This window comes from Erythrolamprus reginae, chromosome 1, assembly GCF_031021105.1.
Source record: "Erythrolamprus reginae isolate rEryReg1 chromosome 1, rEryReg1.hap1, whole genome shotgun sequence".
Classification (NCBI taxonomy): domain Eukaryota; kingdom Metazoa; phylum Chordata; class Lepidosauria; order Squamata; family Dipsadidae; genus Erythrolamprus; species Erythrolamprus reginae.
This window is the reverse complement of record NC_091950.1, coordinates 171,545,545-171,571,236: the sequence shown is the minus strand read 5'-3', so window position 1 is coordinate 171,571,236 and position 25,692 is coordinate 171,545,545. Positions and strand designations below refer to the sequence as shown.

Here is a 25,692-nt window from a genome sequence, read left to right as displayed (position 1 = left end):
TTTTGCAGCAATTTTATTACTTTTGATGCAGTTTATATACCTTCAAATCCCCAAACACCAATTTAAAATAGAAGGAGAAATATACATACTGTTTTCCATGAGAAACCTGGTTTTGGAGTCATGACCCCACCATCCTATTAAACTGGGGAGGGGGTGATGGTAAAGGATCAGGGAAAAAGAAATGGCATGGATTAGTGATGCAATTGAAATATTTTTTTCACAGGCATTTTGTAGTAAGATGTATGAAGAATAAGTGAATGGCATGAAAGGTCCACAGTGTAGTCTTTTTGATTTTGAGTACTTCTGTAGATGTCCAAAATAAATAGTTCTTCAGAATATTTTCACAATATAGAATATAGACATATTATAAAGTAATCACAAATCTATATAGCATAGATTTTGAGGAACTGATAATGCTTTTTTTAGACTCTTGAGAGATTCATAGGCCTTAGTACCATGTCCATGATAATCAATGGATACAGGAAGTCCTCGACTTGCAACTAGGGGTGAGTTCTAAATTTTTTTACTTACTAGTTCTGTGCGAGTGGGTGTGGCTTCATGGTCATGTGACTCAGCAGGTGAGGCTTGGTGGTCATGTGACTGGGTAGGTGTGGCCAATTCAATGTTACTCACATCAAGGGGTGCCTCGAACTGGCACTTCCCCTCCCAGCCATTCCTTGTCACACCCAGCCTCAATATATCTATACTTCTGTAAAAACGTTGTTCATCTTTTTTCAACTTTATTACCTACATGCTATAGATGTACTTTCATGGACCACTAAAAGGAGGAAATAGCTCACATGCTTTGCCCAAAAGTGTGATAGGCAACAGGCTTTTAAGGGACTGCCAAAAAGAAGTGAGGGGAGGAGGCAATGTATTTTCAAGAGAAGCAGAAGGCAAAACAAGAAGTAATGAATGGAAACTGAATAAAGAGAGAAGCAACCTAAAACTTCCTGACAGTGATAACCAATATAAGTACAGAAATATTTCAGTCATAATTTCACATATAAAATAGCCATGTGTGTAATACAACGGAATATTGTTCAAAACAGTAATTAGTATTATGGCTAATGTTTGACAGCACGCCTAAAAGTCAATGATCACAAGAGTACTTCTTTCTCAGTATGTACACAAAACATCACATACCAGCATATTAAGCTAGACTTATGCAACCTGATGTACAAAATAAACACACATATATTGAAGGTCTGGACTATAGACACTGAATGCATGTAAATCCCTGAAAAATATGTAGTAGCCCTGGGCAATAGAAAGGCTGTAAAATCACTCTTAAGTTTAGTACAGTATAAAATATTAACACATGCTAAATAATGGAACAATTAAAAATAATAGCAGTTTTCTCTCTTTCTCTCTCTCCCTTCCTTCCTTTTCTCTCCTTTTTCTTTCTCTTTTCCCTTTTTCTTTATTTTCTCCATCCCCCTTCCTCTTTTTCTCTTTCTTTCGTCTCTCTCTCTCTTATACACACACACACACACACAATTCCTGTTCCTTTTTTAATTTCTCTCCCCCCATCCCCTCTCATTCACACACGCAGATACACCTGGTCTGGGCCCAAAGTATCTGTTGTTACAGAAGTTTTAACTTCTCTCTGTAACATACCTGATACTAATCCTATCTCTCAACTATCTCTCAACTACGTAAAGCCTAAAGGAAGGGAAGAAGGGGACTAACCTTAAAAAAAGCTCTTCTGCTGAGCTGAAAAAGCAGTAACTGGTAACGATGTTGCTAGGGATTTAAAACAATGAAAAAAAATGTCCTTCCCGTTCCTACTCTCCCTCTTTTTCTCCCCAACCAGTTTCTTTTAGCTTGGTCTCCAGTGCCAAAAGATAAACTTCTCTTTTGTTAGTGAAGTCTCCCTATTTTTTCCCGGCCCAGTTGGAGAAAGATGGGAGAGGTTTGTCTGTACATATGGGCTCCAAAAGTGGTAGCAGGAAAAGCAAATACAGTGATCCCCCGTTTATTGCGTCCCCGACCATTGCGAACAGGGTACTTCGTGATTTTTCAACCCGGAAGTCAAAACACCATCTACGCATGCGTGCCCTTTTTTCTATGGGCACGCATGCGTAGATGGGGCCCGGCAGATCAGCTGCTGGGCGGCTTCCCTGGGTCTTCCCCCTCTTGCTGGCGGGAGGGCGAGCAGTGGGCATCAGCAAGGAGTTTCCCCACCGCCCACGCAAACTCCTCGCTGCCGCCCACCCTTCGCCCGCCCACGCCGTTCATTCTCGCCGCTTTCGAGCTGAGTCCTGAAGCGAATTTGCTCCAGGACTCAGCTCGAAAGCGCCGAGAGCCAGTGGGGACAAGCCGTTCGCTGGCGCTGGCTATCGGCGCTTTTGAGCTGAGTCCGGAAGCGAATTCGCTCCAGGACTCAGCTCGAAAGCGCCGAGAGCCAGCGTGGACAAGCCGTTCGCTGGCGCTGGCTATCGGCGCTTTTGAGCTGAGTCCGGAAGAGAATTCGTTCCCGGACTCAGCTCGAAAGCGCTGAGAGCCAGCGTGGACAAGCCGTTCGCTGGCGCTGGCTATCGGCGCTTTTGAGCTGAGTCCGGAAGAGAATTCGCTCCCGGACTCAGCTCGAAAGCGCCGAGAGCCAGCGTGGACAAGCCGTTCGCTGGGCCAGCATGGGGGGCTTGCCAGCACCCCCCGGACCCCCAACCCGGGTCCAGCCGCGCCGCCCCCAATCTTCGGCTCCTCGCTAGCGCTGTGGGAGTAAAAACACCATCTGCACATGCGCAGATGGTGTTTTTACTTCCGCAGCGCTACTTCGCGAAAACCCGCTCGTTGCGGGGGGTCCTGGAACGGAACCCTCGCAACGAGCGGGGGATCACTGTACTTGTTTAGTGACTGCAGTTGGTTCTGGTGAAAATGTTGCTAAGCAAACCACATGAACCACAAGATTGCTGGTTGTGAAGATTGCTAGTTGTTACTGTCACCTTCAGGTAAAGTTCTGTGTACAGCGTCATATGTATGACTTTCCAAAACACCCCCCCCCCCATTTTTTTGTTCATGGTGATTTTATTATGCTCAGCTGCTATGTATCTTTATTGCATATTATTTATTTTATTTGTATTTAACCATTTTATTGTAAGATGCGCAGAACCACAAAAATGAGCCATGTAAATCAAATAGATAGATAGATAGATAGATAGATAGATAGATAGATAGATCCTGTTGATATTTCTACTGAAAACACTAACAAAATGAATACAATGGTAATTTGTGGGTTGAAAGTGTTGGGACTGAGTGGCATACAGAAGAATGAATGAATGAATGAATGAATGAATGAATGAGTGAATGAAATTCAAACACAGGTGAGGGCTGGGGGTTTTTATTCTGTCATTGTTTAAGTGCTTTTTACGAAAGGAGGGAAGGAGGGAAGGAAGGAGGGAAGGAGGGAGGGAAGGAGAGAAGGGAAGGAAGGAGGGAAGGAAGGAGGGAAGGAGGGAGGGAGGGAGGGAAGGAAGGAGGGAAGGAAGGAGGGAGGGAAGGAAGGAGGGAAGGAGGGAGGGAAGGAGAGAAGGGAAGGAAGGAGGGAAGGAAGGAAGGAGGGAAGGAAGGAAGGAAGGAGGGAGGGAAGGAGGGAGGGAAGGAGAGAAGGGAAGGAAGGAGGGAAGGAGGGAAGGAGGGAGGGAAGGAGGGAGGGAAGGAGAGAAGGGAAGGAAGGAAGGAGGGAGGGAAGGAGGGAGGGAAGGAAGGAAGGAGGGAAGGAAGGAGGGAGGGAAGGAGGGAAGGAGGGAGGGAAGGAGAGAAGGGAAGGAAGGAGGGAAGGAAGGAAGGAGGGAAGGAAGGAAGGAAGGAAGGAGGGAAGGAAGGAGGGAGGGAAGGAGGGAGGGAAGGAAGGAAGGAGGCGGGCATTCTAAAAGCCGAGAAACCGTTGCCACAAGCACTGCTGAAGGAGGACTCGTGCCCCAAGAAATCCGGTGAGAGGGGCGAATCGGGCGGGCGGGGGGTAGTGGCGAGGAGCCCCGAGGCGCTGGGGGGGGTGGCCGGCATGAAAAACAACCATTGCCAGCCTCCAAACTTTCGTCGCTCCACCATCTGCGCATGCGCAGCCATGGAAAAAGGGCGCGCATGCGCAGATGGTGTTTTTACTTCCGCACCGCTATATCGCGAAAAATCAATTATCGCGAGAGGTCTTGGAACGGAACCCTCGCGATAATCGAGGGATCACTGTATATGTGGTTATCATAATCATCGAATAAATATGTAAAAACAAAAAATTAAATGTCTTTGAAATTTGGATTCCGATGCTCTGAAACGCATGCAAAACTTTTAATAACTTCTGTCCAATGTTAAGGTATGCGATATGTTGCAATTAAACATTAAGTAAATGTTGTGACCCTTGCATTATTTTCGAAGGCTTCACTCTAAAGCTGTAAGCTATAAACGGCTATGGTGGCCTGATGCTATACAGGTAGTCCTCAACTTACGACTGGTCACTTAGAAACAGATCAAAATTGTGACATACCTCCCCAGGGCTACTTAAGATCAAGGTGTTTGAACTTTCCATGCAGAATCACAAAAATGCATTTGGGGTGCTTGGCAGCCACCCCACATTTATAACTATTTACAGCATCCTACAGTTAATGGGACCAGAATTTATGTAATTTTTTGCTGGAAACTGGTATTTATCTCTGGTTTCCAGGAAAAAAAAATGTCCGTAGTGGATAATGGATTTGCTTAACATAGAAATATAGAAGTCTGACGCCAGAAAAAGACCTCATGGTCCATCTAGTCTGCCCTTATACTATTTTCTATATTCTATCTTCGGATGGATATATATTTATCCCAGGCATGTTTAAATTCAGTTACTGTGGATTTATCAACAACGTCTGCTGGAAGTTTGTTCCAAGGATCTACTACTCTTTCAGTAAAATAATATTTTCTCATGTTGCTTTTGATCTTTCCCCCAACTAACTTCAGATTGTGTCCCCTTGTTCTTGTGTTCACTTTCCTATTAAAAACACTTCCCTCCTGGACCTTATTTAACCCTTTAACATATTTAAATGTTTCGATCATGTCCCCCCCTTTTCCTTCTGTCCTCCAGATTATACAATTGCAACATTTGCTTAATGACTGTTGCAAAAAGGTTGTGAAATCGTTCACGGTCACGTGATACCTGCTTAACTACTGGCATGATTAACAACAGTAATTATGAACTCAGTTGTTGTTGAGGATTAAGTTGAGGATTAGCTGTAGTAACAAACTGTTTTTTATGTTTTGGAATAAAAACACATCTCAAAGCATCTATATTATGGACAGACAAGTTAGTATTGATTCTAGGGCAAAGATAACATTAATCTTGCAAAGAGAACACTTTAGATAAATTTCACACTTTCCTGATTTTAGTTATGATGATTCCAAGTCGCTTTCATTATTTTTATAAACAACTCAAGTGGAAGAACATATTAAACGCTCCTTCCTTTTCCCGTTTTCCCTGCAACAACAACCCTGTTAAGTGGGTTGGGTGGAGAGATAGCATCTGGCCCAAAGTAATCCTACTGGGAGTCACACCTAAGATGGGACTAGAACTCTAGTCTCTTGACAACTGGCTGAAAGTCACCCTGGCAGTCATGTCTAAGGCAAAACAGTAACATTTAACAGGGATTAATGTACCAGGCTATGATTCAGAAAATCGTGAGTTCTAATCCTGCCTTAGGCACAGTCTCCTGAATCCTAGCCTGGTACATTAACCATTAGGAGTAAACTGGATCAAACTAGGAGGAGGCTCAGTTTGGCTGATATATTGACCTCACTGCCTGGGAGAATAACTGAGAAGTTTCCCAAACCTTGGTTGGCACTGTCAATCTAAGCTCTGCTTGGAATGCTGGGTTCCACTGCATTGTGTCTCTTGTCTTTTCCTTTGAGATGGTTGCTTGTTTATTATATTTCTGGCCTTGACCTGAATCAAGCCAGAGATTATGAGTACACTTACTATTTTAAGATACTGATAAAAGGGATTTATTTCCTCTAAAAATCTATGGAGATTCTCAGTCTTCCAGGTCATGGTCATCCCAAATGTGTGTTGTTGTTGTTTTTTTCCAAGGGGCAAATGGATTTTCTGGTTTTTCTTTTGAGGACGTTTCACTTCCCATCCAAGAAGTTTCTTCAGCCCAGCAGCTGAAGAAGTTTCTTGGATGAGAAGCAAAACAATTTCAAAAGAAAAACCAGAAAGTCCACTTGCCCCTTGAAAAAGCACCCTTGGAACTTTCCTCTAAAAGTTCTGCCTCTGTTTACATATCACTGGACTGAGACAAGTATCCAGCTTGCTATCCTTGTTGAAAGAAAGAAAAAAGGCGGGTAATAAATCATTTTTTCACATTTTCTTACACAAAGAGCATAGGGAATGAATACATTATCCTTGTGACAGTTTTCTCAAAAACAATCCAGTAACAGTCTTCGGGAAACTTCAAAAAGTAAACTATAAACAGCAAGTTTCAGGAGTTATATTTTATAGCAACCCTTATTATCCTTCATGGTAATTCTGCCCCTAACTTGGTCTAAATATGGAAAGTGCTGTATTTGAACTTCTGAGATTTAACTTCTGATGTTATAGCCAGTTATCCTTAGTTGTTCACTTGGGTCTAGTTTACCTCCATCCTAATGGCCTGTATAAATATTGATGACTTAGGAAGGGGCTGCAAATTTTGAACTCTAAGAGTATTGGTTTTGCATGGGGAAACATAAAATTAGCTTTGATGCTGCTTCTCACAAATGGCAAGCCTGTTAAGAATCAAAATAATCAAGGTGTTAAAGATTACTTGCTATGGGGTTTTAATAAATATATAAAACAAGCAGTGTTAATATTATACAGGACAATGCTACAGTAAAGTTTACTGGAAAATTTGTGAGCAACTGGTGTGGTGAGAATTCCACATCTCTTGAATGGGAGGATATGACCAGGTACTTGTTGCTTTGGAGAAGAGAAAGCACTCAAGCTTTCGCATCTCTTATTGAACCCTCAGAATTTACTCTGATTGTTACCAAATTCAACCATGTGATTTCCTAACAGAAAATAAACAAAGAAGTAAAACTAGTGGGGTATAAGCCCTAAACAAAAAAAGAAAAGAAAAGGGGGTGGTGTTTCCCTAACATGGAAACATGATCCTGCCCATAAATGATATGGTCTCACTCTTGTGTTCTGGCAGGTCACAATTGGTAGGTGGCCCACATTAATTATGTTCCTGGATACAAGATAATTTCCCACTGATAACTTCCTTTTATGCCAGAGACAGCATGTGGGACCTAATACAGTAGTACCTCTACTTAAGAACTTAATTTGTTCGGTGACCAGGTTCTTAAGTAGAAAAGTTTGTAAGTAGAAGCGATTCTTCCCATAGGAATCAATGTAAAAGCAAATAATGCGTGGAAACATATTAGGAAAGAAATAAAAGCTTTGAATTTGGGTGGGAGGAGGAGGAGGACAATCGCTGCCCAGAGCAAAGGGAGCATTTCTTTTCTCTGTGGGCTGGGAGAGGTTTATTCCCTCTCCAAGCGCCCAGAGAAAGGAAAATACTTTGCTTGCTCTGGACTGCCAAAACCTCCTTAAGCACCACCGAAAGGCTCCTCTGGCAGCCCAGAAAAGCCCAGGATGGCCAGGATTAAAGGGGGAATGGCAGGAAACTGGCTGGGCCTTTGTGCCGCTCTCAAATTTCCTGGGAAATGCTTTTGGGCTCAGGTTCTTAAGTAGAAAATGGTTCTTAAGGGGCAAAATTTTTTGAACACCCAGTTCTTATCTAGAAAAGTTCTTAAGTAGAGGCATTCTTCAGTAGAAGTACAACTGTAGTTAGTAAAAGACCTCATGCATTCAGTATGTGCAAATCTAAAAAAAAAAGAAAAACCAATACCCAATGTACCAGGACATATGGGAAAAAATATTTTCCATCTTTTGTCTGTATATCTTCTTTTGCTATTATTTCATGCAAACTTATAGATTCAGAAAGTTATGAAGGAATTTAGGGACTGCAGTGATGAGTTAAAGGAAAGGCAGGTTCATTTGTGGCTCAAGGTTGTAAAGAGAAAGAGGGAGGGAGGGAAGAGAGAGAGAGAGGGAGAGAGAGAGAGGGAGGGAGGGAGGGATGGGAGAGAAACATAGCTGGCTGGAGAATTCTGAAAGTCAGAGTCCACAAGTCTTAAAGTTGCCAAGTTTGATAACATCTGCTCTATATAATTAGTTTGGTGTGGCTTTGTGTTTGTTATTTCAACATATCAATTTTATATTGTTCGTTTAGTCTGGGTAATTTAAATATGTTTGTTTTAATTTGGTTAATTATAATTTCAATTGTTAAGAAGCTGGCTTAGTAAAATGCAAAGAGTGAGGCTTAAGGGTCATTATTATACAGTATAACGAAAAAAGAAAGCCCTATGCCTTTGCCAGAAAGGCAGGATATAAATCATAAAAATGCGATGATTTTAGATAGCACCCGAGGATAGTTACACAGTTCCTTGTCCAACATCAAGGCAGAGGAGACATAAACAGAGAAATTGTGAAACATATTTCAGAGGCCTAGTTTTCACCTTCCGAATATGCTCTCTTTTGCAAATCAAGAGATGAGAAAACTGAAGATATTGAAGACTCTCAAGCTCATGCCCACAAGGGCAATCTCTCTCTCCCTTTGCTTTCAAGCAGTTACTCTAAGGAGCAATCCCATCCAGAAATATTTTTATTTTTATACTTAGTTCAGTTTTCCCCTCACATCTGTGTGATTAGAATAAAACATTGGGTATTCAAAACTTGATTTGTTTCGTTTGTAGTTGCATTAATGATGCTGGAGCGTGGGATGTAATGATTGCTGTGTATAAGTGGTGTAGACATCAAAGGAGATCCAGTTTAAAGAACAGAAAGTAAGAGAGACCCCCGGCCCCTGAATCATTCGGCCCAGGCTGCTGAATAACAGATGAGCACACTGCACATTTATAATTTATAAGCTGAAAAATCATGGGGTAAATTTGTGTTCTACAGAAGGAAGAAGGCACATCCTTTCTGCACGCGGTATCTCTCTCTCTCTCTAAACTGAAAGACATAGGGATTTGCATGATATTTTCCAAGTCAGACAGATCTTCTGTAAAAAGTACCACCATAAGATTTTAAGTAGTTCGCCATTTCTCACCATCATTCCATTTCAATTGTAGTGTATATATATTCAGATTTTTTTTCCTCTTCTCACTTTTAACACAATCTGTTTCCTAATTTTAATCCACACTGCGCAACTATTCCAACAATAGAAGGAAAAAAATATCCTATGAAAATATCTGTGTCATATATACCCTTTGAATGCAGTAGTGAGCATTAAAATATTAGATGCTGTTAGCCATCTTGTGGCTAATGATTAGTCATGTGGTCATAAGGACTATTTATCTGTAAGAATTTAAATATCAAGTTGCATTACTTATTGCTACGGTACAAGATCCATACTATAATCATCCCTTGCCCTTTTCAGCTGTGCACAAATGTTGTCTAATTATTAATCCTATTCTATTCACGGATGGACTTGCTAGCAGATTGTTATCATAGCACAGATCCAACAGTCCTATGAAAAGTTCTAAGTTTATTATTTGTCTAATTTTGTGAAAAACTTAAAACTAATGGAAATGCAATAGAAAGACCTGCTGTGGTCTTTTTTATTTTAATGCTATTGAACATGGCTGGTGAAGTTAAGCCTTCCTTTTGTAGACTCTAGATTTTAGCCAATCCTATAAGCCAAAGATCACAATTTAAGGAGGAAGGAAGATGCATAAAGTAACACTATAATGTTACATTACATTATAATGCAATGACAACCATAACTGGGCTACCTTAGAAACATAGAAACATAGAAGACTGACGGCAGAAAAAGACCTCATGATCCATCTAGTCTGCCCTTATACTATTTTCTGTATTTTATCTTAGGATGGATATATGTTTATCCCATGTTTAAATTCAGTTACTGTGGATTTACCAACCACGTCTGCTGGAAGTTTGTTCCAAGGATCTACTATTCTTTCAGTAAAATAATATTTTCTCATGTTGCTTTTGATCTTTCCCCCAACTAACTTCAGATTGTGTCCCCTTGTTCTTGTGTTCACTTTCCTATTAAAAACACTTCCCTCCTGGACCTGATTTAACCCTTTAACATATTTAAATGTTTCGATCATGTCCCCCCTTTTCCTTCGGTCCTCCAGACTGTACAGATTGAGTTCATTAAGTCTTTCCTGATACGTTTTATGCTTAAGGCTTTGTTACATGGAAATGTCACAATTTCGAGAAGAATTCCCCCCCCCTTTTTCTTCCATTAGACCAGTGCTTCTCAATTATTTTCTGTTAACCCCCCTCCTATTAAGAAGTAAACATTTCACACACACACAATTTTCAGATCTGGACCCCAGTGGAATTTTAGTGTTTTGACATGGGGCCAGGCTAGCTTAATCAAGCTGATATTTTGGAGTCGCCGGCCTGGCCCAAAGGTGCTACCTCTGCCGGGCACTCACAGCAAATGGTGTGGAAGGAGACTTTAGAGTGCCGTTCAAAGCTTTCGCCCAGCTGCAGAGGATGCTCTTCCTTGTCCAGCAGCAGGTTCGCCATGCCATTCATGGCTATCACAGTACCCACTGAGAACAAGAAGAACCCATGCAGCCACCCCGCTCCACCTGCTCACCTTCTCTTCCAGGTTGGAGCAGTGTGCAACTGGGAAACGCCCCCCCCCCCCAATCTGGGGAAATCAATCGAGAGAGACCACACATGTTCCTTGGGGGTCACACATACCCCTCCTGGCATCACTCCGTGCCCCCACGGGGGCGCACTCCCTATTTGAAAAGCACTGCATTAGACTAACCTTATCTTAAATGAAAATATCATAATTTAAGTAGTTATTTCCCCCCCCCCCAAATTCTCTTTCCCCCTCCATTTCATCCTTTTTAAAATATATTTATTGTTGTTCCCATTCAGTTAATTAAACAGTTTTTGGTAACTGACATTGTATCTATGAAATAAAAAGCAAAAAGCCAGCCAAATCCAAGTTAATTTAACACTGGTAAAGGTCTGAAAACAAGGCTTCTGCTCGTGTCTCCCTTAAAGATTGATTTTTTTTTCCTTGTTAGTCTTTTATATTCCATTCAGTTGGGAATTCACCAATCTCTGAACATGTCCCTCTGTATTACCCCTCCAGGTCAAAACAAAAGGAGATTGAGTTCACTTTTATAACAAGATACAAGTTTTTTGTGCTCGGAGTATGTGAAAGAGAAATGGCTATTATCCAATCAGGGCTTGTTGAATTCTTGGAAGCCTCTGGCATTTGTGAAGAGAGTGGTAATTTCATCCACCGAGAACTAGCGGAGGAAAAGCACGAGCTGCCCACAAAAAGAGTTGAAAGACTTGAAAATTAAATCTGAAGAAGAGCTCTTACCAAAGCTCCTCCCGCAAGGCTAATGAAGTTGAATTAAGGCTGTTAAATCAACTTGTGATTGCCTATCATTGCAAAAGACCCATATATTATTTCTATCAGCTGGATTTATGAGGTTCATTTCCATTAGAAGGGAGGAAAGAGGAAGACAGCCAAAAATACTTTGGAGAAAATAACAGTTCAATCTTTCTGATTTCCTTGGGAAATTTAACTGGTATCCAATGGACACATGTTTTGAAAAGGGTTCAAATGGATTTAAGACAATCACAGGCTTTTAATGTCCTTCCTAGGATACAGTTTCTGCTTTCAAGCAGATCTTTCAAGAAGTTACAATATCATATCTGACCCATTGCGACCCCATGGATAATGTTCCTTCAGGCCTTTCTGTCCTCTACCATTCCCTGGAGTCTACTTAAGATCATGCCTACTGCTTCAGTGACTCAATCCAGCCACCTCATTCTCTGTCGCCCCCTTCTTCTTTTGCCTTCAATCTTTCCCAGCATCAGGCTCTTTTCCAGTGAGTCTTTCCTTATCATTAGGTGGCCAAAATATTGGATCTGGTCTTCTAAAGGGCAGTCAGGGTTGCTTTGCTCTCCTCTAGGACTGACCTGTTTGATCACCATGCAGTCCAAGAGACTTGAAGGAGTCTTCTCCAGCACCACAGTTCAATGGCCTCAATTCTTTGAAGCTCAGCCTTTCTTATGGTCCCAACTTTCAGAGCCATACATTGAAACTGGGGAAAACCATAGCCTTGACTCTACTTCCTTACTTTATCTTCCTTCATTTGTTGAATAAGCCTTGAAGTGGTGTATATTTTGGCAAACTCCTGGTGGAGAAACAATGCTAAATAATCTTCAGTTGCAGAAGGAACAAACCAACACATATTTCTATCCAGGTAAGCAGCTAAAAATTTCAGAAGACTGAATGGTTTACTTTCTCACAAATATCATCTTTGGGTTTAGAGCTTACAATCCTTGGAAAAACATCCATACACATGCAACACTAAGTGTTTCCAGATCATATTCAGTATTCAAATTATTTCCCATTGCTGAAAAAATATGCTAGTTGGAAATAATCCAACCAGTGGATGTTTTTAAGAGACTGGACAGCCATTTGTCTGGAATTGTATTGGGTCTCCTGCTTCAGCAGGTGGTTGGACTAGAAACCCTCCAAGGTCCCTTTGAACTCTATTGTTCTGTTATTTCCATTTGCAAGACCAAATCTTTCTGGTCTTCTATCAATCTACATAGTGGCAGATTTTCCATTGGATGAGGAAAAAGATAAAACGATCATACTTTATTTGCCTATCTGATTGTTATAAGATAAAATTAGAACGAGTGTGTATACTTTATTCTTTCTTTCCTTCAGTAAAAGATCTAGGGAATAATAATAATAATAATAATATTATTATTATTATTATTATTATTATTATTATTATGATTTGTATGCCTTATAGTCTCCAATCCCAAAGCACCTTTTTGTCTTTAAATCCAAAATGCTCCTAGCACTATTAAAATTGTTTCTAATCTTATTTGAAGGTTCCATCTCAATTTATCAGTGCAGAAAGCACTCTGACTCTAAATATTATTATTTATGGTGCAAAATATTATAATTCTTTTATGTATGTATGGTGAGTTCCTAAATAAACAAACAAGCCATTCAAATTGAAATTCAAAACTTCCAACGTCAAATTCACTTTCATAACAGAAATGTAGCAAAACAGAATTTTATGCAGACCCAATTGTTATAGCACAAAATGTGGTCACTTTTATGGAAACTTTAGAATGTGTTTATGTGTTAAGAAAAATACAGTTGCCTGTTGGGACTAACCCAAGTGATTTATGAAGAATGATAGATGGGGAAATTTATTTCTTTAGGAGAAATTACTTTCAAAATTATGCGCAGTAGACATCACTCAATCTCAGGATCAACTGAACTGGTTTCACAAAGTTCATGAAACTCACAAGTTTAAGAAATTATCTACAACTCCCATTTCCGAGTCAAATAGGTACAATTCTAAGAGCTTTACCACACAACTGAGTTTTCCATACATCTTTAAATCAAGATAAAATGACCAAATCTGAACAACATGACACTTTGTTGCCTCTATTTGCAGTCACTACTAATCACCTGATTTCCCTCCAAGGTAATGGGTGACACGTGTAACATATTATTATTATTATTATTATTATTATTATTATTATTATTATTATTATTATTACTACTACTACTACTACTACTACTACTACTACTACTACTAATTTATTAGATTTGTATGCCGCCCCTCTCCGTAGATTCGGGGCGGCTCACAGCAACAATAAAACAATGTACAACAAATCTAATAATTTTAAAAACACTAAAAAACCCATTATTAAAAGCAAACATACACGCAACCATACAATGCATAAACTATATAGGCCCGGGGGAGATGTCTCAATTCCCCCATGCCTGACGGCAGAGATGGGTTTTAAGGAGTTTGCCAAAGGCAAGGAGGGTGGGGGCAGTTCTAATCTCCGGGGGGAGCTGGTTCCAGAGGGTTGGGGCTGCCACCGAGAAGGCGCTTCCCCTGGGACCTGCCAAACGACATTGTTTAGTTGACGGGACCCGGAGAAGGCCAACTCTGTGGGACCTAACCAGTCGCTGGGATTCGTGCGGCAGAAAGCAGTCCCGATTCTGGTCCGATGCCATGAAGGGCTTTATAGGTCATAACCAACATTTTGAATTGTGACCGGAAACTGATCGGCAACCAATGCAGACTGCGGAGTGTTGGTGTAACATGGGCATACCTAGGGAAGCCCATGATTGCTCTCGCAGCTGCATTTCGCACGATCTGAAGTTTCCGAACACTTTTCAAAGGTAGCCCCATGTAGAGGGCATTACAGTAGTCGAACCTCGAGGTGATGAGGGCATGAGTGACTGTGAGCAGTGAGTCCTGGTCCAGATAGGGTCGCAACCGGTGCACCAGGCGAACCTGAGCAAAAGTCCCCCTCGCCACAGCTGAAAGATGGTTCTCTAATGTGAGCTGTGGATCGAGGAGGACGCCCAAGTTGCCCCCCCCCCGGGTTATGGACGGACAGATGGAATTGTCCCTGGGAGGCATAACTTTATGTACTGTCCTTGGTTGGTGCTGGAATGGAGAAGAAATATGGGTGAACAGTTAGGTTAGTTGTACCTGGAAAAGCTTCAAAGGTTGTAGAAGGAAGAAAGCCTAAAGCTCAGCAAGAATATCTCAGAAATTTGTGCACAATGATACAGCAGTAAGTCACTAATTGCTTATTAACCATTTGACTATTACAGCAATTCTCTATTGAATATGTAAATTTACCCTCATTTTGTCTTTGATATGTAATCACATAGCTAGCCATACTTTTTAAACTATCCTGATAAAGACCACACCAGTTTAAAAATAGATGTTTTAAAACGATCTTGCCTTCCCGCTTTAGTGTGCTTTAGAGTTATATGAACCCATTCAATTCCCTAGATAATTTGCGACTTTCTTTAAACACTTTCCCTGTCATACATTCTTACATACCTGGTAATATGTGCTCTCAGAGTTATTGCCTATGCATTTAATAAAAAGAGGAACTGTTGCTCGGTGGTTATATTGGGCAGAAGCGGATGGAAAATTTACATGTTGGGGACATAAAGAGGTTTATTCGCTTCTATTAGTGGGTAATTGTCTCCAGCATAAGAAATGAGTTGTTTGATGACTCTTTGCATGATTAAACATCCTCTGTTAACCTTAGAGGAAAGCAGATAGGTACTTAAAAAAGGGCCCTTATAGCAACTCTGCTTTAACAAGTAAATAATCAACACTCTACTTTAAAACATTTCTGCACTTCTTGATTGTCCTTTCCCAAAGAAAGCACAAACATAAAATTGAGGGAAAATACCTCAATGAGGAATCAATGTCCAAAGATATTGCCACTCCACATGAAAATATACTTATATACTTATAAGAGTATAAGAGTAAATTTTTGGAAGTGTGGTATGTTATACTGTTTTTCTATAAGTTATAGGTAAAGGTTCCCTCGCACATATGTGCTAGTCGTTCTTGACTCTAGGGGGCGGTGTTCATCTCTGTTTCTAAGCCAAAGAGCCAGTGCTGTCTGATGGTGACTCTGTGACCAGCATGACTAAATGCCAAAGAATAGAATAGAATAGAGTAGAATATGTTACCTTCCCACCAAGGTCGTCCCTATTTTTCTATTTGCATTTTTACATGCTTTCAAACTGCTATGTTGGCAGAAGTAACGGGAGCTCACTCCATTACGTGGCGTTAGGAATTATAACCACTGAACTGGCAATCTTTCTGATCTACAAGTTCAGCATTTTAGCCACTGAACCACCATGTCCATTTTTTATATAGGTTTCCATCTTTTTTAAAAGAGAATTGTTCAAATCTCTCAGAAAACAATCCGAAATGTGCCATTTTGATAAACATTTAAATAGTATATAATCCACTACAGCTATTCTTCTGATTAGTGTAACACTTTTAAAATAATATCACAGCCAAACATTTGAAAAAAAAAGGAAGAGGGTCAGCTTTCCTAAAGAAAGTCTATGTTATATGTAAAGGAATATAATAATGATGAAAACTAGCATGTTCATGGTTTAATGTGTAAAAGGAATGTACAATATTCCTTTCTCCCCGTGTCTTCACTCAATATCTCAACCTCCTAAGTATGCTTCTCAGGTTCAAACCTTTACAGACCTATGAGTGTAACGTGTAGTTTGTCCTTCATTCTTTTAATGATCCTTAATGATATATTCTAAAAACTACTTGGACATTTGCCATTCAGTTAGAGAATGCACAAACTGAACCCTGCAGGCCTATTGTGTGCCTAGACTGGCCTAATAAATCACATCTCCCAAGACAATGTCCCATTAAACCTAATTAGCCAAAGGGTTTATTCCTAAACTGCCTCTTCTCAGGGGAAGTTTTAACTTTTGGTTTTGAAATGAGCTAGAGGCACTTAAAATGCTTTCCCTTCTTTATTTGGCAGCAAAAATTAGTTTATTCTGGAATGTAGTCAAGGGTGCTTTAAGAAGCTGGAGTAAAATGTGAAAAAACAACAACTGATGAGGATTTTAACATTATTTCACCATAAGAAATGGTTAGTGATTAGCAGGCAAATTTGCTTTCTTTATGCAAAATCTTACTATAGCGGCAATTTGAAACTGCCTCTAGTTAGCCCACTTTGTAAATGGAGTTAGAATTCGGTTGTCTCTACTAGTTTTATATCTGACCCTCTCCCCTTTAGAAATAATTGCTGTTTGTGAATGATAAGAAGAAATCTGAAAAAAAAGTTATGTTTGCTGTAGACTCTGAAATAAATTTTTCATATCATTTTGTATACTTTATGGATGTTACAAGCAAAATTCTTTGTTACTATTTTGAAAAAAAAGTCAGGTGTTTCAGCTTTGGCTTGACTTTTAAGTGGAGTCAAAAGGAGAAAATGTTGCATTTAGCCAAAATGTTGTTTTGCTTTCTAATCCATATAAAAGTTGACTATTATATCCTGAATCAATTCCTCCTTCAATTTTCCTTAATGCACTGCAATGGTGGACTTAAGTGGTTTTGTCGTGAGTGTATAGGAGGAAATACTGCACATAATTCATGATTGTGTTTGTGGGGAATATAATAAATTGTAATTTTCCATTATAAACTAGCATACAGCTTATGAAATAACTACATATCCAAGGCACAGCCATGTTTAAATTTACTTTTCAATTGTATTGCTGATAATGTCCCATAAGCCTTAACTACAATTTAAAACATTGTAGCATTTTTCGCTATTCTCAAGCTTCCTATTTTCTACAAAGAAAATAGTAAAACCAATCTTAGGAAAGCTGAAAATGTATCTAACCCAAATCTACTTGGATATTTTTCTTTTTCAAATGTTTTTTTCACTTTCAATGTTATTTGCTATGGCTGTGTTGCTATTCTTGTGAAACAAGGGAATCAATAGGGCAGGGATGTCAAACTCTATTTCATTGAAGGCAGAATCAGGGTTGTGTTTCACATCAGGGGGTTAGGGGCGTGGCCAGGGTGGGTGTGGCCAACAATGTCACTTGTGTTGGTGGTGTCTATAGTGGCCTGAGCACTCTGCCAGAAAAAATGGAGGTCCTCCCAAGCTCCATTTTCGCTGTCAGGGTCACTGCAGGTTGGTCTTTCATTGTTTCCAGGTCAACCCCGCAGGCCAGATCTAAGCACCCTGGCAGGCCAAATGTGGCCCACAGGCCTTCAGTTTGACACCCCTGCAATAGGGGAATATCAAAGAAGCGAGGCATGAGAGGGGTGAATGTTAAGCAAGTTTGAGTGACAATAAGGAGTTAACTAACTTTAAACAATCATAATCTATGATATTAGATTACAGAAAGTATGCGACCAAACTGGACTATCAACTGAGCCTGGAAATAAATGATGTGGCATAAACTGACAGGTGTAGGATGATTATAAAACTATGCTTTTAATAATTATTTATTTCTTCAATTTCTATGCCACCCAACCCCCTAAGGACTCTAGACAGCTCACAACGAAAATATAAAACATCAATAATAGTATTAAAATCTCTAAAAACAGTTTAAAAACCATTTACAATACAACAATTAAACCCCTACATATTGTTTATGGCTGGATCTCACTGGCTACCACCCTAGGATCAAGGGCCCCAGGTTTGCTGGAAAAGCCAGGTCTTTACAGCTTTCCAGAAGACCAGTAGGGTGTGGGTAGTCTGGATCTCAGGAGGTAGCTGGTTCCAGAGAGTGAGAGCAGCCACATAGAAGACCCTCCCCCATGGACCTGCCAGCCGATACCGTTTAGCTGACGGGACCCAGAGACGACCAGTTCTGTAGGTCCTTACCAGTCGCTGAGAGCTATGTGGTAGGAGGTAGTCTTGAAGAAAGTCTGACCCTAAACCATGTAGAGCTTTAAAGGTAATGACCAACATCTTAAATTGCATCTGAAGACCAATTGGAAGACAGTGCAGTTCACGGAGGATTGGTATAGTGTGGCTGTATCTAGGTGCACCCACAATTCTCGCAGCTGCATGTAGAGCACATTGCAAAAATCTAAGTCCGTGTCGTCAGATGATCTCATCTAGTGGTTTCATGCAGATGTTAAATAGGAGAGGACAGAGGACTGAACTCTGAGGCACCCCCCTACCAACACCGACCATGACCAGCCAGAGAGTTAGGAGGAGAACCATCATATACTGGTGCCTCCCACTCCCAACTCCCTTATTCGTTGCAGAAGGATACCATGGTCAATGGTATCAAAAACAGCTGAGGGTCAAGTAGCACCAAGATAGAGAAATGACCTGCATCTCGGGCTCACCAGAGATCATCCATCAGATTGACCAAAGCAGTTTCCGTGCTATACCCAGGTCTGAAGCCCGATTGAAAATGGTCCATCTGTATCATCCAATGACCGAATGAGCTGAAGCGCCACCACTTTCTCTACAACCTTTCCCACAAAGGGAAGGTTGCAGACTGGAAGAAAAATCTTTAATTCTGCTGGATTCAGGGAAGGCTTCACAACTGCTTGCTTTAATAGTTGCGGGAAGGACCCCTCCTTCAAGGAGGTGTTAACCAAAGCCTGGAGCCAGCCTTGTGTCACCTCCTTGCTGACCGAAACCAACCAGGAGGGGCACGGGTCCAACAAACATGTGGAGGAACAGCCTTGTCCAAAACCTCAGGAGTCACAGGATCAAATTCATCCCACACAATAGGACTAACACTTGCCCCTGTCATCTTGGTTGGAATTGCCCAATCAAAGTCCAGGTCCATCCAAATCTGGGTGACTTTGGCCGACAGAAACTGAGCAAATTCCTCAGTTCTACCCTGCCAGGACTTCTCCATTCCCTTTACATTGAGAAGGGAATGAGTCCTTCTCAAAAAAGAGAGTTGCTGGGAATGAATCAGCAGATACAGTAAGTGTGGGGAAAAGTGAACATTTCGCCACTAAATAAGTCCCAATAAAGGCTCTTAAAGGCTCTTAACAGTGTTCAGTCAGTTTCAGAGTTACTGGTTCTCCAGCATTGCTCTTCTGGCATTTCATCTCCCAGAGCTCCTTGGTAAACCATGGAGCTTTTCTGGATGCATTGCAACGGAGACATTGCAAAGGCACAATCCAATCCAGTGCCCCTGATGTCGGCCTATTCCAGGAAACCACCAGAGACTCAGTTAGATTGTGGACAAGGGAGTCAGGTATTTCTCCAAGCTCCCTCTGGAACCCTTCAGGCATCTGGGGTGGAACTATTTAATTGGCTCTGCCTACATGTGATGGGGGAGTGGTGCCTTAAAGTCCAGCCTCAGCAGGAAATGACAAGGGAGAAACATATATATTCCTTAATTCTAGATCATATCTCCACTGCCCAGAGAGGAATACTAGGTCAAGTGTGTGTTACCCCCCTCCCCCATGAGTTGGATCCTGAACTACTTAGGACAGGTTCATGATTGTCATGGAAGCCATGAATTCCTGAGCTGCATCTGAAGATTCGCCGAGCGATGGTAAGTTGAAGTCCCCCAGCACCATAATCTGGGGAATTCCACTGCCAACCCGACTACTGCCTCAAGCAGCATAGGCAGGGTTGTTGTAACACAACTGGGAGGCAGGTATGTCAACAACAAACAAACCCAACTGAAACCATGAGTCCAATCTCAAGAGGAGAAACTCTCACCCAACAAACTCTGGGGCTGGGATCCTGCAAGAACAAAGACTCTCCTGCACAATGATTGTCACTCCACCACCCCTTCGCAGGAATCATGGCTGATGCAATATCTGAAACTCTTCAGGGCACATCTCCAAGAGAAGAACACCCCCCTCTCATGGCCCAGCCAGGTCTCGGTCAAACATGCCAGGTCTGCCCCCTTCTCCAGGAGTAAATCTCAAAAGAGGAGGACCTTGTTAACAACAGACCCGGTGTTAAACAGCCGCAGCCTGAGGCCAGGACCCTGACATCCCATGTCACCACATATATAAGACGAGACAATGAACCAGAATCAGAGGGGCCGGAAAAAGTAATCGCTCTAAGACAGCGTTACTTAGATGTGGTCTCTGTGTGTATTGAGATCGACCAGCCTTTGCAAATGCTTCAATAAAATTGTTTTGTACTTCAATAAATTTGAGTTGGAGTTTTACTCCTCACATGTTGATGGAATCTTTAGAAGCTTAGTCCCATGAAATCAAAACAGAGGGCAAATATCATTATCAACAAAAATATGTTACACAGACACACACAAACACACACACACACGTATATTTGCCCTTTGTGTTGATTTCTTGGGACTAAGCCTCTGAAGATATACCTATATCCACGCACGCATGCACGCACACACACACACACACACAATTTCATGGCCTGGCTCCCTCTGTGTGAAAGGATTGCTATAGATTTATTTGATTTACAGATAGTCCTCAACTTACAAACATTCCTACAAACATTCCTTTAGTGACCATTCAAAGATACAATGGCTCTGAAAAAGTGATTTATGACTGTTTTTCACACAACCATATCTGTATCCCTGTGGTCATTGATCAAAATTTGTATACTTGGCAACTGGCATGCATTTATGATGGTTGCAGTATCAGAGGATCTTGTGATCACCTTTTCCAACAATGTTGGTAACTTATCAAATGTTATCAATGTTGCTAACTTATCAAAAGAGTAATTAATAACAGAAGGATATAGTTGCCAATGGTTTTCCCATTTACAGTTATCACAAAGATTCAAAATGCACAAAAAGATTTATGGTATGGAGCAAACTTAGAACAAATTTAATTTGTTCCATATAAGTGTACTGATAGTGAACCAGTAGTGGGTTTCACTTACCTTCGCTACTGATTTGGAACTATGAAATGCTCAAGTTTGATTCGCTCACACGCGGCCCTTCTGTGCATTCACAGATTGTTCTTGATGTCTGGGAAGCGAAACCTCCTGCCGCTGCTATTGGTTCACTGAACCGGTAGCAACCCACCATTGTAGTGAGCATATGATTCTTAAAATTTATAAACATTTGTTGGCATTTGAAATGGAGGTAGAACAAGTTAAAGAATATACAATACTATATAGTAGGCTAAGAATTTTGGTTATAATGTACAGATGGACCAATGGAAAAAAGGGTGGCTTGTTTAAATTTATATTGTGCGGATTTTAAAGAGAATTTTTATAAAATGATACCTTGTTATTATATATCATCAGAGAAATTCTATTGAATGTATAAAGGTACTTCAAATGTATGCTGGAAGTGCAAACAACATGAAATAATATTTTATCATTCTTAGTGGACATGTAAAAAAAGCTAAAACATTTTGGATTTAAATATATATTTTGATACTAAAGATTTTAGAGGTTAATATTCAACTGAATCCAGCACTTGTCTTATTAGGGTTAATGGATAAAGAGATTTTAAAAAGCCGTGGAAGATTATTTCAATACATTATTACTGCAGCAAGATTATTATGTGCACAGAGATGGAAATATTCAAATTGCTCACTATGAAGGAATGATTGATGGAATCGACAGATATTGTTGAGATGGATAATTCATTTCTTTGATTAGAGAAATTTTCTACGCATTGATGACTAGAAACCTCTAGTGGACTTTTTACACAACATGAAAAAATGAATCTGTAATTTATGGCTTTGATGATTAGACAGGATGGATTGTGGGTCAAAGAGTACTATGAGGTAACTCCAGAGAGGGAAGTTAAAATTACAATTATATTTTAACTTCACTCTCTAGTGTTACCTCATAAATTTGTGAAAAATATTAGAAGTTACTATTTTTCTTTCTTTTCAATTTTTCGCAATATTTTTATCTTCTTGCACTTTTTCTTCCCACCCTTTCTTTTTCTTTTCTTTATGTCAGTTAGTATCAGTCTTTATCTTTTTTAAAAAAATCAGTTAGAAGCCTCTAAGAACAAATGTTATTAGAAATTTTAGGTGAAAGTATATTAAGAAAAATTAATAGAAAACAGAAAAGAAGTGCACTAGAAAAAGAAAAGAAAGATATACTGTATAAAGAAGTAACTTCTGGTCTCCTTTATACCAGTTATAAATTTATCATCCTTTGCTCCTCTTTAAGATTATATTACATGGTTCACTTCTTCCCATAGTTAACCCTTTTCCATCAGCAAATCCATAAATCACTAATTCATTTTTTCCATTTTCAGCAAAGAATCTACATGAGGTTTCCATTTTTTTATATAAAGTTACTTATTGTTTTGATCAGGTACTATCCAATTTTCAAACGTTCAAAGCAATCCAGGTATTTATGCTTCCTCTCCCTTTTACATAGAACGTACTTAATTGATGAGAAGCAATCTATAATTAGACAGGAAGGAAGCCCAACTAATAATGAAGACACCAGGGTCTCGAAAGGTAATCAGCAACTTGTAAAACTACTGGAGTTTTATCAGCTCATTAAATCCCCTGCTTAACAGAAGCTCTTCTGGGATGTCAGGACTAACATTGTTTTGGGCTTCGTTTACTTTCTGGTTTTAACTCCTTCAGGGTGGTCAGCCATAGGCCCGTTGTTCTCTCTCTTATACTAATGGTATGGATTGATTCTCTTCACGCAATGTGTCAAGCTCGAAAAACCGAGAAAGACACATTGGGATTCTTCTAAACTATTTCCTTGACTGTCCCTTGCCTATAATTGGAATTCCTGCCAAATTAAAACAGACTACTTGCACTACAAAACGTACAATCTCGGAACTACTAGAAAAAGAGACATTGTCACCCATTTTACTCCCATATTAAACTGCCCTGTCTTTTGCCAGTTTGGAATGTGCTTTCTCCGTTCCCTCACACCATAGGTAGTCCTTGACTTATGCCAATCCATTTAGTGACTGTTCAAAATTACAGTGGCAGTCAAAAATGTGACTTATGACCGTTTTGTCACAATATCTCCGGGACCGCCTTCTGCCGCACGAATCCCAGCGACCAGTTAGGTCCCACAGAGTTGGCCTTCTCCGGGTCCCGTCGACTAAACAATGTCATTTGGCGGGACCCAGGAGAAGAGCCTTCTCTGTGGCGGCCCCGACCCTCTGGAATCAGCTCCCCCCAGATATCAGAGTTGCCCCCACCCTCCTTGCCTTTCGCAAGCTCCTTAAAACCCAACTCTGTCGTCAGGCATGGGGGAACTGAATTTTTTTTCCCTTCCCCCTAGGCTTATAGAATTTATACATGGTATGATTGTTTGTATGATTGGTCTCTTAAATTGGGGTTTTTAGGTTATTTTTTAATATTAGATTTGTTACATTGTCTTTTTTATTGTTGTTAGCCGCCCCGAGTCTTCGGAGATGGGCGGCATACAAATCTAATAAATAAATAAATAAATAAATAAATAAATTTATAGCTGTTGTAGCATCCCTATAGTCATGTGATCAATACTCAGACGCTTGGCAACTAATTCCCATTTATGACGATTGTAGTGTTCCAAGGTCAAGTAATCACCTTTGGTGACATTCTGGCAAGAAAAGCCAATGGGGAAGGCAGATTAAATGAACCATGTTACTAACTTAACAACTGCAGTGATTCACTTAAAAACTGTGGCAAGAAAGGTCGTAAAATGGGGAAAAACTCATTTAGTAACTGTGTTGCTTAGCAACAGAAATTTTGGGATCAATTAATTATGTTCATAAGGGTACCTTTATGGGAGTCCAGCTCTCAGAAACTCAAAATACGGACACAAGGCTGATTGACACAATAATATCCATTCTGGAGTGAAAGCTAACTTTTGATCTCTGCATAATTGTGACCAATAGAAGCCTCTTCAGCAACTGGGTTGCTCCCAGTTTGACCTGGTTCTGCAAACCGATAGTGGCAACAGGAGGCTCCGCCCATGTGCTCGGGATGCTTCTGTACATGTGCAAAAGCATTGCAGACTTGAGCATGAATGGGTAGCAACAACATTTAGAACCTATTGCTGAGCCTCTTGACATATGGGCAAAATTGTGTTAGGCTTAACATTAGTGGGATAGCAATGTTTCAAATGCCACTTTCTCTATGCTGCCCCCTTTTGCTGTCAGTTTATCTTTGTGACACTGCACCCCAGTGTAACCAGGCTGCTTCTCCTAACACAGTCAACTATTTGTAAGCCAACACCCTTTATATCGATGTCCATAAGAGATAAGCTTGACTTGTACATCTTAGATTGATATTCTATCAAAGCTGGTTACAAATAGGCGTGAGGCTGCAATAATTAGAACACAATATTACTGGCTAACTCTGCCCACAGCTAGGAGCTTGATCCTGCCGGGCTCAAGGTTGACCCAGGTTTCCATCCTTCTGAGGTCGGTTAAAATGAGGACCCAGATAGTTGGGGGCAAAATGCTATGTAAACAGCTTAGAGGGGACTGCAAAGCATTTTGAAGTGGTATATAAGACTAAGTGCTATTGCTTCCAAGAGAAAGCTCAAGCTTGCCAATCCTCCAAGTGTGACACAAGTGACTCCGTTGCAGCATAGCTACACTATTCCTAACAGGAAAGTCAAGGGTACTTCTTCAAGGGAGGGAGTAAAGCTTTGCCAATGTGCTCTACCTAGCTTGGCATCCTAGTCAAGAGGTACATGGGTGATCTTCTTTGGGAAGGACCACCTTTGCCAAACAGCTTTACCAGTGCTCCTGATACCCACCTGATCAACGCAACAAAGCTTTGTGTCCCCAAGGGTGAGTGAGTGACTATGTTTCAATGTCATGCTAAGTTTTTAAGTCCAGAAGGGCAAATATAATAACTTAGGACTTTTAAAACTGAGAAATGTTTGTTTTCAGGTTGGGATACAACCAGGCAGGGGTTCCTACTTACCGCTGCTACAGGTGTGATGTGCACACAGCTTTGGGTCGCTGGCATGCATGTGCACATGTCCCAATGAGATTTTACTTCTGCACAAGCAAAATTGCCGAAATCTCACATGCGCATGAGCAAAATCTCACTGGGTTGCACACTTATGCACACCGGAGACTCAGAGCTGCACATGCAGCTCCATTTTTGCTACTGGTATGCAGTGTGGCCCATACCGGGTAGCAACCCAATACTGGATACTACTACTGGTTTAGCACATTTACACTGTTCTTTTCCTCAACTCTGCTTGTGTAGTGCAATTCTCACTGCAGTAAGAATTAACCAGATGAAACTTAGCAGGGTTAATGTCCTCCAAAACAACTATCTCTGCTGTTTTCATCCCAGCCTGCCAAAAATGAAGCAGCTGCAGGCTTTTGGATGCTTTCACATTATAGCCTATGGACATATTTTAACAAACTGAATAAAGTAGCTTGAATTAAATCAGGTTGG

General features: G+C 40.6%; 1 protein-coding gene across 3 annotated transcripts in view; it reads right to left on the bottom strand.

The window, feature by feature from the left end:
• Window positions 1-25,692, bottom strand: part of KYNU (kynureninase) — a 150,618-nt gene that overhangs the window by 6,836 nt on the left and 118,090 nt on the right. For all 3 annotated transcript variants that reach the window (XM_070731466.1, XM_070731471.1, XM_070731458.1), the window contains one exon: window positions 90-142. In XM_070731466.1, coding sequence (XP_070587567.1) covers window positions 90-142 — 53 coding nt within the window. The remainder of the gene's footprint in view (window positions 1-89; window positions 143-25,692) is intronic.